General features: G+C 34.9%; 1 protein-coding gene across 4 annotated transcripts in view; it reads left to right on the forward strand.

Moving 5' to 3' along the window:
- Positions 1-16,361, forward strand: part of LOC145254802 (BBSome complex member BBS7-like) — an 86,491-nt gene that overhangs the window by 15,293 nt on the left and 54,837 nt on the right. For all 4 annotated transcript variants that reach the window (XM_080113604.1, XM_080113594.1, XM_080113614.1 and 1 more), the window contains exons 2-4: positions 1,736-1,795; positions 8,743-8,805; positions 13,374-13,549. In XM_080113604.1, coding sequence (XP_079969730.1) covers positions 1,736-1,795; positions 8,743-8,805; positions 13,374-13,549 — 299 coding nt within the window. The remainder of the gene's footprint in view (positions 1-1,735; positions 1,796-8,742; positions 8,806-13,373; positions 13,550-16,361) is intronic.

Here is a 16,361-nt window from a genome sequence, read left to right on the forward strand (position 1 = left end):
TTTAAATCTGTCTTTAATACTTACATTACACATCCACTTCTTGTACTACCAGATCAAGCTGTCTGACTGGTGCTACCAGATCAGGCTGTCTGAAGATATTGACTTCCTGAGACGAAATGCACTTAACATTGATGCTTTTTGTTTTTCTACTTCCTTTTGCAAAAACTTATGTTCTGCAAAACCAAAAGCAAAAACAAAAACAACCCATCTTTTCACTTCTTTTTCTTTCTTCCCATTTCCCTTTTCTTTTTCTCTCCCCCACTTCCTGACTGGTTTCTTAACTTAAAATGTACCAAACATTAATACTGTAACCCTTTTTCTCTCTCCCATTGCAAAACTCATTCATGTTCTGCAGGTGAGGGAAGAAAAACGGTAACATCCACTATAAATCAAGCAAACCAAAAACTACAAACTAGCGATTGAAGATACAAAGAGACTGAAGAATTTTTTTTTTTTTTTTTTTACATGAGTGTCACCACTTATCAAGGCCCAGAGGCCACTCAAGGATAAGGGTTAATAGGTATAAAAAGCTTATATGAATAAAAACCTTCTACAAAATAATTGGATGCAACATGAATACTATTTCCAAAATAACTGGATTCAGCATTAAATAACCCAAAAAGGGTTGATATACCGTAAAACAAAACAACCAAACCAAACCAAACCAAACCAAACCAAACCAAGCTGTTTGAACATAACAACTTCTTGACCTAAAATGCATCAAACATTCATGTTATTATTTTATTTTTAACTTTCTTTTTGAAAAATTAAATCATGTTCTGCAAAGCCAAAAACAAAGACAACAATTTTCCTCTGCAAAAGAACCAAACCAAACCAAACACCATGAATATATTTTTGTGATGATGATATTTTTGCATGAAACAATACACAACAATATAAAGAACTTGAAGTATAAACATTTTTACCAAAATTGACCAGATTCACCATTAAATAACCTGCAAAAGGGTTGATATGCCATAAAACAAAACAGCTGAATGAAATAAATATCCTCAACCTTCACTGAACAGGTTTCACTTCCATACATCATCACAAGATGAAATTAAAATGAAACACTTCCATACATCATCACAAGATGAAATTAAAATGAAACACTTCCATACGTCATCACAAGATGAAATTAAAATGAAACACTTCCATACATCATCACAAGATGAAATTAAAATGAAACACTTCCATACGTCATCACAAGATGAAATTAAAATGAAACACTTCCATACATCATCACAAGATGAAATTAAAATGAAACACTTCCATACATCATCACAAGATGAAATTAAAATGAAACACTTCCATACATCATCACAAGATGAAATTAAAATGAAACACTTCCATACATCATCACAAGATGAAATTAAAATGAAACACTTCCATACATCATCACAAGATGAAATTAAAATGAAACATTTCCATACATCATCACAAGATGAAATTAAAATGAAACACTTCCATACATCATCACAAGATGAAATTAAAATGAAACACTTCCATACATCATCACAAGATGAAATTAAAATTGAACCCTTCCATACATCATCACAAGTTGAAATTATAAATAGTTAATGCTTTCTGTTCATTTAAATATTAAAATTGAAAATTGTTAAAGCATATAAAATTCTTTCTTTGAAATATAAAGTTCCAATAATTTTTTGTCATTTTAGAAATACACAAGTTTTACTGTTTATTTTTATTTTCATAAAATATCATTTCATTGCAGGTTGGTTTGACCTCTCCTAAAACAATGGAGTTGCTTCCATTAGCTGGGAAAACACAAAAGGTAAGGAGAACATTTTTTGCTTTTAATAAAAAAAAAAATTTCTTATCAGTTTGTTTAAGCTGTGGATGGAACATCCTACCAGATGCCAAACATTCATCCACTATCTCATATATTCCAACCAAGAGATCTTTTTAAGATTGTGACTGTCCCTTTAAGCGCAATGGCTTGAATCGCTCTTGCACTTGGTTCACCAAGTATATTTTCCAGGTAGGTTTTGAAATTCTTTTTCATGAGTCCAGTTGCTCCTATAATTACTGGAATGATAAAGATCTTTCTGAGATTCCAGTTTCTTTTCATATGAGGATCTAAAGAATGTAAAAAATAAATTTGTACCCAGCTCAGTCTCTACCAATAGGTCATCATCAAAATGCATTATGTATTTTTTACATCGGTTCTTTGAAAGTGTCAAAAGAATGACTTGAAGGCCATATCAACAAAGCCTATAAAGCCATACCTCACCTGTGTAACTTCATGAATATACAGCAGCTGCTAGTCCTAATTAGGAGGCAGTTATACCAAAGACTTTTTAAACCTGTATTTTGTGTGGTCTTCAGTAAACGTAAAGTGTTCACAATCTTTTACTATCTCCCAGTTGATGCATCAAAGGTGTCTGCTCTCGCCTCTGCTCTACACCCTTGCTGGAGCTGCTACTGGACAACCTGAGGAATGAGGAGGCAAGTTCAATCCGATGCAGTATCGCTTTGCTTGGCATGATGTGAACCAGTATTTTCACATTCGCCGATGACATCACTCTCTTTGTGTCATGCTTCTGAGACATTGAAAGGATGACAAAGGAACTCACATATTATGAAACAATCACGGGCCAAAATCAACCATAAATAATCAACCGGTCTGCAGTTGGCTCCTTTCTATTGGACAGATGATCCAGTTCAAATTTTTGGCATGTGGTCTGGATTGGGTGTCCAGCTCGAGGAATTGGTTGGAGATATAGTTAAAGGTTGAAGTATCAGTTAACACTTGACATTAAAGAAAACTCTCCTAAAGGTAGAGCACCACTTATGTCTTTTATTTTATCCTTTACTTATTGGCTGTATTTCTCTGCCTGCAAACCATGTAAAGATCCTTCGATGCTTCCCTGAGACTGGAAGCAGTATTGATTTCGCAGATAGTTCTGTATTCAATGGCTGTGTAAGGAGGCTTTCCTGAGTCAAACTTTGACAGAGGAATATGCATGGAACTCATTATTGGTATTGCCTTTCCCGACCTTATTCAGTTGAGGGCCAGTGTAGGCAGTTTTTCAAATAGTACTAAGCTGCATTTCAAAAAGCTTCCTCAGTTCAGTAATCTTTCTTGGTCTTCTAGAAAGGAACTTCACAGAGAATTAGTGAAGAGGGCAGTTGAAGATCTGTTCGTTGAGCAGTTCAGATGGACAGAGGAGGAGATTTGCTCCAAATGGAGTTGGCCGCATGGTATAAGTCATCTCAATAATTTTAAGTTCTCACTGATCTGGTTTGGTCTGGAACATGTTACTCTCAATGTCATACAACAGCGGTTTCCAAACTACGGCCCGCAGGCCAGATCTAGCTTGCTAATGTCTTTAATTCGACTCATGAAGCTTTTATTAGAAAAATGTAAAAATATACAGGAAAAATTGAAATGTGTGAAAATAGTGTGATGAGTTTCTTTTTTGTTCATAAACCAGTTCACTAAAAAACAAAACTAAAGAGCAAAACAGTGTAAAACATGTCCAGATCATTTTTTTTTTTAATATTTTTCCTGCATAGCTCTAATAAGACAGCAATATGCCCCCCCCCCCCCACTCACTCATTTGAAAACTTTGGAGATCCTTGTCATACAACACAATTCTGGAATGGAGAACTCACCCTGTGAACCATTTGAAGAAGAAATACCCAATCATGCTTTCTTCCAATGTTACGCACTCCAGAGGTTATGGAAGTTTGCCAACAAGGTGATGATTTGTACTGATTCTGAGCATCCTCTCCTGCTAAACATATCCTATGTAAGCAACAATATCGGACCGGCATGGGACAGGGAGAAATGAATGGCATTTTAAAGCGATCCTGGTCCAAGCACAACTGATGGTGTGCATGTCGCATCTGAGAAATGACCAAGTGATTGAATCTTTTTTCTGATTAAGATTTGATCATTTCCTTCAAGCACCAGTTGAAGGTAAAGATCAGATGTGATAGGAAAAGATTACATTGTTCTGTTTTTAAATAAAGGTGAATACAAATAATGAGCTTGTGTGCATGAAAAGTAATCAAGTGTTCTCTGTCTGTTGGACCCCAGCCCTTCGGGTCAGGGTTAACTTCTTAGCTAGGCGAATGAACGAGTTAACATACCTCCCCCCTCTCCATCTAATCAAAATCCTCCATGATGCCTACTTCCCACTTTCAATTTTAAGTCTTCAACATCTCCCAAATTGCATTTATGTTGGAAGGACACTACCCATTCTCTAAACTCCATCCCTAATTTTCTTTTTTTTTATCCCACTTAGATTCCACTACCATTAGACTGCTTGTTTGTAGTTCTAAATAAACCAGAAAACAATGTATAGTCTATTATTTAGAAAGGGTTGGAAAAGTTTTACCAACCAAACTTTTAGTTCTATTTCTATTAAATTTTTTCCATTAAATTTGGGATGTCTTAAATAGGATGGCCCCTAGGATATAAAAGTGATATTGTGGTAACTGAGATAGTTCTACTTATGAGTAGATTAGACATTGTTATCACTTTAGTGAAGGATGACCAACAGCAACAGCTATTATTTTCTCCACACTGGCCTCTTGCCTAATTTGTTTTAAATGTAATTTTTTATATATATTTTAAGCAAATAAATAATTCAAAGGGTAGTATCGATCCTGTCCTCAGTTAGAAAAAAAAATTGGTGCTTATGTAGATTGGTGATCTGTTAAACCAACACATTTCAGGTGAAAACATTATTACGTACTTACATGTCATGTTGAAATCTGTATGAATTCCAAAATCTCCAAAAAATCATCCAATAGATGTGCTAGATATATTTTTAACGAAAAAATCATCCACAATTATGTTCTTTAAACATGTGTTTAAAAATGGTACACCCTTAATTTATATCGATTGAAGTGGAGGGTTATCTCCCTTGTTTTTCATACCGAATTGATTGCACAACCCTTCCACATTAAAACACACGATAAATTCTATTTTTACTTGTAATTATTTTTCTACTGGAGCATGTTTTATAATTTTAAAAATTTATACTAATTTCGACATGACATATAAGTATGTAATAATGTTTTCACCTGAAAAGTATTGGTTTAAAAGATATCCAATTTGCACAAGCATCAGCCACCTACCTTGAAAATGCTGCTGTCAAACCTGACATAGTTATATGGAATAAATCAGAGAGAGTGTCAACCTTAGCTGAAGTGAGTGTCCCTAATGATGGAGGTCTGAACAGAGCTGAAAGAGAGAAACAGACCAAATATCAAGGTCTCGTATGATGTGAAAAGAAACTGGAATCTTAGGGTGATATCACTCATACCAGTTATTATAGGTGCTACAGGGCTTATGAAGAAGAACCCAAAGTCCTACCTAACTAATATTCCTGGTGAACCAAGTGAAAAAGAGATCCAGACAATTGGACTTAAGGGAACAGTGAGGATACTAAAAAGAGTTCTTGGTTGGTTTCAATAAAAAGCAGGGCAATGTTGGCAGCTGGTTTGGCTGTCCCATACCCGGCATTACAATCTTCAAAGAAAGAAAAAAAAAAAAAAAAAGATTATATTTTATTCCAAATAGTTAATCTTTTTCGTACATAGACTTATGCTTTTTCATTTGGTTTGAATAATTGCACTTGAATTGTATTGTATTATTCGTTGTAACCATGTCTGCTCCTTTAAATTTAATACACAGAATATTAACTTAAAATATTGATTTTTATGATCAAATACTTTTAGTAATTAATAGTGATGGGACGATTCCAATATTTTTCCTGATTCCGATACAATTACCGATTCCGATTCTTTTAAATTTCTAAATATAGAATTGTTTTTTAGGTGAGTTACCACAAAAACAATGAAATATGTGCATATAATTTCCTAAACATAGAAATACACTTATGAAGATTTTAGTTTTGCTGGTAGTTTAAAATCAATAAATATTTATCATTTCATCATTAATACGAGCCATAGAAAATTAAGTTTTAACCAAAAACAAACAATAAAACCAATTAAAAGAATCGTTTTTGGCATCAGAAAATAGGCACAAAATTTTCTGATATTAATTCCGATTAAGTTAAGATTACATCAACTTTCTTCAGGTGTATCTTGTCGAACTTTTAAATTTGCGTAGAAATTCAAACTACAAAGAACCATGGTGTAACCAATAAGTAAAATTCAGTTCTAAGTGACACTCTTCTAGAGGTTGAAGGTTCAATCCTCACTGTTGGTTATACTAAGAATAAAATTGTGAATTATTTAAAACTTCTACCTGGTCAGAGCATGCTACCCCTGTGGATTAAAGAGTTCTGTTTGAAATTCTGTGTAGATTCTCAATTTCGCTAAGATACACCTGAAGAAGGTTAGAAGTTACATGGACTGAAAAGTTGTGAGAATAACACTCAAAATGAAAGCAATAGTCCGAATAATCCAAATAATACAAATCTACCAACATCGTCCATCACGTTCAATATTTATTTGCACAAAATATAAAATTACATTATGAACAAATTAGGTACACAGCCATTCAAAAGTGTGGTGTGATTAGTCATTGGTCATCTTTGGTCTCAAATACTTAAAATCGTCTATCTTACTCTCAACTAGAAATATCTCCATTACCACAATACCATATTCACTCCAGGGACTGTCCTATTTAAGATAAACCCAAATTTGAAAAAGTTTTATTGAATCATTTACAGTAATAACATTTCATTGGCAAGGGAATAGAAAATAAACAAGAAGCAACAAAAAATTAGTTAGTAAGGCCTTTCCAACCCTATCTAAATAATAGATCAGCCACTGTTTTTCAGTTTACCAAAAACAGGCAAGTTAATCTTTAAGTGGGAGTGGGATCTAAGTGTGGGTGAAAAGAAAGAGTTGGGGAGTGGGTAGAGTCCTTCCAAGATGAGTTCACATTGGGGATAAATTACCCTTGCAGCTACCCTTCTAGGAGGTATTCATTATCTCTTGAGATTGAATGGAGGCATCGCATTTGTTGGCTTAACTGCACCCTCCCCTCAAACTATTAATAACATAAGAGAAGTTATTTATCTTTTTCAACCCATGGAAAGATGTGACACATGCATTGGAAAGTGGGATTGAAGAGTCAATGCCTTCGAAGAAGAACCCTCTTGCCTACAACATTCCCCAGAAGGGTGTCTCAGGTGATTAGCAATAAACTAACCTCTTAAAGGAAGAAAGTAAAGCCTGGGAGGGTGGACTTCCTAGAACTGCACAGGACCAGCAACTGTTATTGAGTCCATGACATGAATAGCACGATTAGAGCAGGATGTTGTTGGCTTTGATGAAGATCAAATGGTTAAAACTTATCAAACCCAATAACACTGCTCTGACATGCTGTGAACATGCAGAGATCATGCATACAATATAAAAAGGAGGGAGCATGTGCTTGGAGAGAGTATGAACATTCTTGTGGTAGATATGTATGGAAGATGAATCAATAGAGAAATTCCCACCCTCCTTCTAAGGATAGACAGAGAACAGGGGCGCAGCATTCGTCCGTGAAACAAATAAAGTTCTAATTATCTAGGTAATGAGACTTGCGTTGTTGTTATGAGCTTTTATTTCAGGGTAGCTGACACGGTCAAGAGATGTGAAGAAGATATGAAAAGGTGCGTTCTGCTTTTATTTTATAACCCCTCACAAAAGGTCTGATGTGCCGTAAATATGAACATTGACCCGAAATAAGCAGACACCATTTTTCCCTCCTGATATATGTAGCAGCAACATAATGCAGGAGACAACAGGGAAATGACTATCTTAACAATGACCTGCACTCTGTTGATTTTGGTGCTGAGAGAAAACCACTGACTGAAGCACAACAGAAAGAATTGTACATTTACAGAGAAAAAATTAAGTTTTGTTTATATCCAATTTTTATCACAATGACCCCAAAAATAGTTATCACAATTTGAAATTGAATTGAATTTCACTATATTTACACATTTTTGCACACTAATCTGATGCCCAGTTACAAGACCGGAGTGGTCTTGGCATCATATCCCCATAGAAGTAGACTCGCCCGCTTACATGAGAGGCGAGAGCAGGCTACTTAAACAAGACATTCATGGCAACGAGGGTTCTCAAATATACGTCGCCTTGCCGATACTTTACATAGCGTCACCGATATAGGAAACCTGCTACAAACAATGTTGGAATATGGACGAATAAACACAGCATCCTCTGGGATGTTGGAGGTTGAGGAGGATCAACCGGTGCATCATAGCAGAAGGGTGATGCGACCACCCAGAAACCTATCCTCACAGACATGGGGCACGTTACACAACTGCTCTAGAGCCTCAAAACATTGGATCACAACGTGAGTATCTTATGGCTCTGGAAGGGGGAGGGGCGTGTAGAGGTGGAATTGAACCCAAGATGCCCAGTTACAAGACCAGAGTAGTCTTAGCATCACACCCCCATAGAAGCAGACTTGCCCGCTTACATCAGAGACAAGATCGGGCTACTTAAACCAGACAGTCAAGGCAATGAGGGTTCTCGAATATACATCGTCGTGCACTACTAACATCGCATACTAGTATCATTCTGTAAAGTTTTTAAATACTATTTTTCGTCTTATTTTCTTAATTTGTGAAGTTTGGCCTCATACGAAGTTGATCTCAAAGGCTTAAATGAATCACATGTGCAGATTTTAATATTATAGAAATAAAACGTATATAAGGAATAGTCAAACAAGTTCTTTAGAATTGTAATAGCATAAGCATATCATTTTTTCACCATTTTCAGATTGCAATAGCTGACAATGATGGAGTGTTGCAATGTTTTAGCATGAAAAAAGGAGAAGTTATTGTAAGTTGAAAATGTTTCTCATTGAAATTCATTTTCTTTTTTTTTCATGTCAAGCAAGTTTTTTTAATTTTCTTTGTTGTAACTAATTCTGATTCCTTTTTCTTTTAAATAATAATAAAATAAAAAAAATATTTTAAAAATATACAGCTTTATATATTCTTTACTTCTCTCTTGACTTATTAGCAGATTCAATGCTGCCTATCTCTGAACAGCCCAATGATTGTGTATGTTGTGTACATAGGGGAGAGGGTATGACTGATGGATGGTTTGCAAAGCAAACAGAGTTTTAAGTTTCTGTCCACATATTTAAAATGTTGTTCTAAAAATTATATATAAAGTCGCTGTTAACAGTAACAACAGATTAAAAAAGTGTTACTGCACATGTGTGTTACTCTTGCCTGACTTGCCATCAAACTCCAATTCTCTTTTGGAAATCATTGTCTCATATGAATAGAGATATTGTCTGCCTGTCCATCCGTCAGTTACAAACTTTTTTCATGTACAGGGTGGAACGATAAAATTGTCACATGTGAAAAGACAAGATGATTCCATTTCTATTTAATGAAAACCGGTTTTCTTTTTTTGTTGCAGACCATTTACTAGTTGGCCAGTTGTGTACAGATCCCAAGAGTGATAGGAGCTATTTATTATGTTTGAAAGTGACACAATGTTCAACAAGCAAGATTGGAGATCAATTCATGGTCTCTACCGATCTAAGTTATGACAACAGGACCATTGCTAGCACCCTTAAAATGCAAATCCGAATGGTTCAACGCTTGAGGGGACAACTCAACGAGTTTCCAACCACAGTTACGGTCTTTGGTGTGGTTTTAAGTGAGGGCCACATTATGCCATCTCACATCTTTGAAGTCCGCTTGAAAGTCAACACCAAAGTGTACCTGGATGTGCTGAAGAGTGGGTGTAGCAGCAGGACTAGGCACTGGCCTACAAGTCCAAAGAGACCCAGGCTTGGCTTCAGAAGGAGTGCTATGACTTATTACCCTTCTTTCACTGCCCCCCCCTCTCCCCGGACCTGAACCCACTGGACTACTTCGTTTGGTCATATGTCGAGAACATCACCAACATAACCTCCCACAACACCAAAGCTAACCTGATTGCCGCCATCTGCCTAGTATTCGCTGAGCTTCTGCTGACACTTGTGAAAAAGGCATGCTTCCAGTTCCAGACTTGTATCGAGGCGGTGATTGAGATTGAATGTGGCTACATTGAATAGATGTCAGCTCTACTACATAATCAAGTTACCTGAATTGATTTTTTCAATAAAAGTTTTAAAATAAAGCTGTAGTGTTGTTTTCTTTAGGGTGGCAAATTTATCGTTTCATCTTGTAATGAATACATTACAAAATTTGTTTCCAAACATCAGATATCTTAACTAGTTTTAGAAGAATATTGCATTAATAGTAAATATTAAATTCCCAACAAATAAAGTGAATGTCATGACTGGAAATTGAAATTGATACCTTGAGATCTTTAGTCTGAGGCTCTACCAACTGAGCTACTTTGACTTATAAATAGAGCTTAAAACATTACCTTAACAAAATAATTATAGTTAAGCATGATGTCATAGATTTATGATTTACATCCTGTTCCAAAACATGAATTCAAACGTAAGCGATAATAAACAATAAATAAATGAATATGTAAACATTATCAATAGCATTGGAAATTATTTTAATAGTCCAAAAAACCGTTTCTTTTGCTTTAACAACGTATTGGTGTTGAAAATAAGTTAATATTTAATATATTAGCCAAAGTATGTTCTCTCCTATCACATATTTTTGCTAGTGATTTTAATTTTGAAAACTTGTATTCCTTATAAAGTCCAAGGAGAAGTACTAAAAAAATTCATTAAAATTGAATAATTCCTTGAGTTTTGGTGATTAAAAAAAGGAACACATGTGGTTTTTCTTATAAAGAAAGCTATGGAAAGTAAAGGTCTGAGAGTGAATGTTACAAAGACCCAAGTGCTGATCAGTGATTTGAGTGCTAGAAAGCCCCCAGAAAGTAGAAAGTTTGTGAAAAAGGAGTTGAGAGAAATTTGTGGTACTTATAAACAAGAAGTACAGTGCAATTACAAATAGGTTGAGAAATGATAACCAGTTTGTGTGCAAGTACTAGACAATGGAAACAAATGAGAACTCGGATATGAAGAAAGTCCAGCCTTAAGAGAGTTCAAAACCAGCTTCAAAACCTAGTAGATGATACCCTTTTCTCTTCCCTGCAACCTTTTTCCCACAGAAGAGACGTTGTGAGCCTGTCTCTGCTCTATCATTATTTTCATGGCAAGTACTCGACTGAACTCCAATCTATGGCCCCCCCTTGCCAAACTTTCATAAAAAACTTGACTAGCTAAAACCACTATATACGATTTCCCCCACTCTTTATCTGTGCCTAAATCTAAACGCAGATTCCATGATCAAAGCTTTTTTCCCAGAACTGCCCATTTGTGGAACACTGTTCCATTGGCCTGCTTCCCGATTGAGTACAACATAGTAGAATTCAAATCCAATGTAAACAATTTCTTGTTGAACCGTTGTTATAAATAATCAAATTCTACCCAACTTACACCATTAACGATTACTAAACTACCACCTTATAGTCATTAACTCTTATCCTTGAGTGGCCTTCGAGTCTTGATAAGTGGTGACTCTCAAATAAAAAAAAAAGATAGGAATGGATAGAGAACTTCAGGGAACTTCCACCATTACTAACCAGCAGAGGATTACCATAGTCGACTAAGGGGATAGTCTATCAGGCATGTATGTGCAATGAGATGATGTACCCATTGTGCAACAGATAAAGATGTTGATTAACTTATCAGTTCTAAGTGACAATTCTTTAGGTTACAGGTTCAATGCACATTGTAGATGATAATACCTAAGTTACATGTCTTGCAAAAGGGATATATTTGTCTGAAGTAGCTGGTTTTGCCCACAGTATTTGAGTAATAATCTTATGTTATTTTACTGAATGGAAGTTTGTAGTCAGAGCTGGTATATCCTTTAAGCATGAGGCTATCAGTGTACCTTTTCATGTTTCTCTCAAGTGGTTCTACCAGTTGGTATTTATGGCTTAACTAGCCGATCATCTTCTTGTGAAGAGGAATCTGGATTTACTTAGTCATTACATCATGAAGAATAACATAATAATTAACACATCTACCCAGTTATAGCTGATGGAATGAGAACACTCTACCCTCCCCATGGATTTAATAAAAGGTTCAGTTTGAAATAGGTTCTCAAGTCCTCAAGTTCTTATAAGCATAAAAATTTCCAAGTTTAAAAACAATATACATGAGGAAGGTTGGAGATTACGCCTTTGGGCCAAGATCACAGTGTAGTATCTGTTCTGCTGCTACACTTCACCTTTTCTGTCCTCGGTCAGTGGAGGAGACATCCTTCCTGACGGAGACAATTTTTGTTCCTATCCAGAGTGCCCCCTTTTGGGGAACTGGATTTTCCCCACATTAAAAACCGACCTTGTGTCTAACTTTGCCCTCGTGGGGAGGCAAGTAAGTAGGAACAATCAAGACAAGAATAATAATACAAATAATCTAAAGTAACTTTATTTATCTTTGATGTTTCAATATCTTGTATTTCTAAATAAAGAAACTCATTAAATCCTCTATTTCATAAAGAACTCCGAAATGGTTTATCTTTATTGGCTTTTTGTTTTTCTGCCTATTATATTTGAAATTTTTTCTTGGTGCTTCTTTATTATTAGTCTCGATGGAAAATCACATTTCAAGTTTTCTTAGATGTACTTACGTGTCTTACTGAAATAAGTAAAATAATAAAAAACGAGGAACTTTTTATTAAAAATAAACATCGGTTTTATATTTTCTTGATCCACCACTGATAACAGTGGAAGTACCAGAAGTTCTTGTAAAGCAGTCATTCTCTCATTTAATTGATTTTTATTTGTAACTAGCCTGGGTGCCCAGCATTGTCCGGGTGTTTTCGGGGTATGTGTTGAGCAAAAAAAAAAAAAGAAATAATGGTAGTAGGCAGGCTCAAACCCATACCGCAAAGAAGGAAAAGAACATGGAAAAAAAAAGTAACATCTTTGCCGTTGCGTCCATCGCCAAACCGGAAGTGGTAAAGGTTTCAATTAAGGCTAGTCAATTGAAAAGGGGAGATGAAAATATTGGCGAAAAAGTGACCCCTCCTTGTAGAAAAGTGGCCAGTTGAGGGTAAAGGAATTCATTTTTTAGCCAATTTTTCGATATTTGTTGTCCAAAGGGTCGAGCTTCAAAACGATACCGATCTCGTGAAACTCTGTCACCTCTGTCAAAAGTTTTAGGCATACATACATACATACATACATACATTTACAAGGTAAGATTTATATTATAGATTAATCTTCTACTTGATCATTTTTTTCTAATTTTTAGTATGGATACTTATTTCAGCATGACAGTTAAGTACATCAAATCGTTTTTACTTGAAATGTAATTTTCGATTATGACTACTAATAGTAAAAAAAGCACCTACTGTTTTTAATGTATTAGATGAAATTTAGTTTCAATTTTTATCTTTTGTTTGCAGACCCATTTTAAAACTCTTCCTGCACAGAAGACACAGCGACTCAAACTTGGAGGGGTCAATGAAGGGCCAAAAAGTAATATCTTTGTTGCTTCAGGTTCAGAAGTGAGAGGCTTCTCTAAGAAAGGCAAACAATTTCTAAGTTTCAATGCGAATATTTCAGAAACGATTCAGTCAATGTAAGTCTGACAGATTTTTTTAATCTTTTAACAAAAAGTTTTTGTTTAATAAAACTAATTGTCCATTGTCTTTAGTAGTGACAGCTATTCTTGTCAGGCAAACTGCCATCACCTTGTGTTGTGTTTGGAGTGGAAGGAAGAATAGTGGTTTTCCCCAAAACAAACAAAATTAATACAAACCCAAGAATTCTTGATTGTAAACAAATAGTGTTATATTATGCTGTACTCAGAAGAATGATAACACTTTCATTTATATTTCTATGAACCAGTTTTATTGTGGATGTTTGTGTTGGCGGCAGTGAAGTAGGAGAGGATGGCTTGGGTGATGGTGCACCGGCTGGAATTTGGTCTCTGTCGCCAAAACAACAAAACAAACTGCTTTCAACTCAATTCCAGACTATTTTATGTAATTGGCTGTAACCTTTTTAAAAATTGATTCACTTTTTGTTTGATGGTGTCAGCTTACAACAAAACAAGTTCAATAACTAAGACAAATCATTCTCACTATTTTCTTTTTCCAATTCATTCTGAATTGTCAGTGTTTGGGTATACCCAACCTTGATTATCTTACTATAGTCGGCTAATCTATGTCATTAGCTATGCAGATGAGTAATTTTCCCAGCCAATCAATGACATCATTTGCATAATATGAATGGGCAAAATTTGTCTTCTACATTTTATTCTGCATGTGTCCCATCAACATACTGCCAATTCTCTCTTTTGACCTGCTTGTGTTTCCATTGATCTTATTGTTTTCGCTCATTGTATTTGCTGTTCTTGCTTGTCATTTCTACCTGTTTTTGAAATAACCAGATTGAAAGGTCTCAATTCAAGTTCATTTTGTTTAATTCATGATATATGAAGCCTTGTGGGTCATTGTAATATGAAAAAGAAAATCAAATCATCAGACACAAATCTCCACAAAAGTATTTAAATTAAGCTTTCCAATTTTCTCATCCACTTTTTTCATAATTGTCTTCAACATTAATTTATTACTTTGGCCATCCAGTCTTCAACATTATTTCAACTGCATCTTTTTTTTTGTATTATTAAGAGTTTATGATATATTATGTCTATCATATTAATTTTTCATTTGTTTAAAATGTTCAAATTTGATTGATAAAACCCTAATGTTAAAGTGCACACATAAAAGAATAATTAATTCATACAAATTGCTATTGTCCTCGTTTAACAATTTTTCACATTTTTTTTTTCTTTCTTCATTCTCTTAAGAAGTACAAATTTACTACATCGCCATCCATCAATTTCACATGAATCTCTTTTGGTCCAATGATAAATAACTTTTGTAGTAATCTGATTGAATTACTAATTTTTATTTTAACTATCATTATATCTTATTAGTTTAAGTAAGATATCCTTATATCTAATACCAACTCTGAAATAACATGGAAAACTAGCTACATACTAAAGGTATATTTGCTAACATCAGAGTTGGATCACAGAAAACATACAAAGTCAGAGAACACATCTGGATTTTACTTATTGGAAATCAGTCCTAAAGAATCCAGGCCTATTCTCTCCTAACTTTCCAACTCCAACCTTACAACAAAACTTAATAACCAGTGATGTTGAAATGGCTCCATGTGGATGTCCTCAAAGAACGACTATTCTACCTAAGCTAGCCAATATCCTTTTTACTTTTATGTAGAATAATAGATCCCAGTTAAATGTTGGAACATTTTGAGTCCAGCATATTTAACACATGTCCACACCAACTATAGTAAATCATGGAGGAAATTACTGGACATTACCTTCATTGTGGTTTATCCTCCAATCATTGGGAAAAGAGGGTCAAATTGGATATCGATTGGGATGTGGCACTAGATATTATTGAAACAGTGTTTGCAAGTACACCTACAACTTGGTGTTCTAGGATGATGATTGCATCAAAATAGGATGATATGCAATAGATGCACAGAAGCTCCAATGCTTTTACCAAAGAACATCATCTCTATTCAATCAAGCATTTTTAGTATAAGCATATGATAGAAAAGTCTAGATCTATTGAATGGTTACTGTAGCCTTCCTCTCTTCTCAACCACATGAAATATGACTACTTTCACCAACAAATAAGGCAGGTATCAAGATGTTCAGACATAACAAGGATTTCATGCATTGTAAGATGCATATAAATGTACATTTCATCGATACGATCTTAAAAACAAGATGCATTGATGACAACTGATCATTCTGGAATAAAATACATTGTCATCCATTGTGGAAAACAGGTGTCCTTTTCAGCATGGAAAAAATTCAATTTGCATAAAAAAGATGTGGACTTCATCAGGTTTTGGATAACAGAACTCAGCATAAAATCCTTAAAGGATGATGAATGCAATTCTGAACTTGCGCATCTTTCAAACCTTCTTCACTGTTTGCACTTGTGAACCCAGTTGCATATGCAGTGGCTCAGAATAGATGGGAAGTTCCACAATAATGGAGATTGATGAAGACAAATATTGAATCACTAACCATCTCGGCTCAACATTATAGTGACCACTTTGGAACATATCTCCATAGATGCAGAGTATCGCATGAGTACTCATGAACCACAATCCAATCTTATTGTACTACGAGGAAGAGTATATAGAGATAAAGAGTAGTACATCATATTTATTATTCAGCAGGAGTTCCTTTGATCTAACACTGGTACTCCCATCTCCATTGTATATTGAACTAGCCTATCTAAAAAAAAACACTATGCAACAGATAAATGAGGCTAATATAAGATAGTATTAATTCATCATTTAGAACTAGAAGACATTACACTTGTCACTCTAACACTTTACAA

Source organism: Euprymna scolopes, chromosome 3, assembly GCF_053919585.1.
Source record: "Euprymna scolopes isolate OS-2025 chromosome 3, ASM5391958v1, whole genome shotgun sequence".
Lineage (NCBI taxonomy): Eukaryota > Metazoa > Mollusca > Cephalopoda > Sepiida > Sepiolidae > Euprymna > Euprymna scolopes.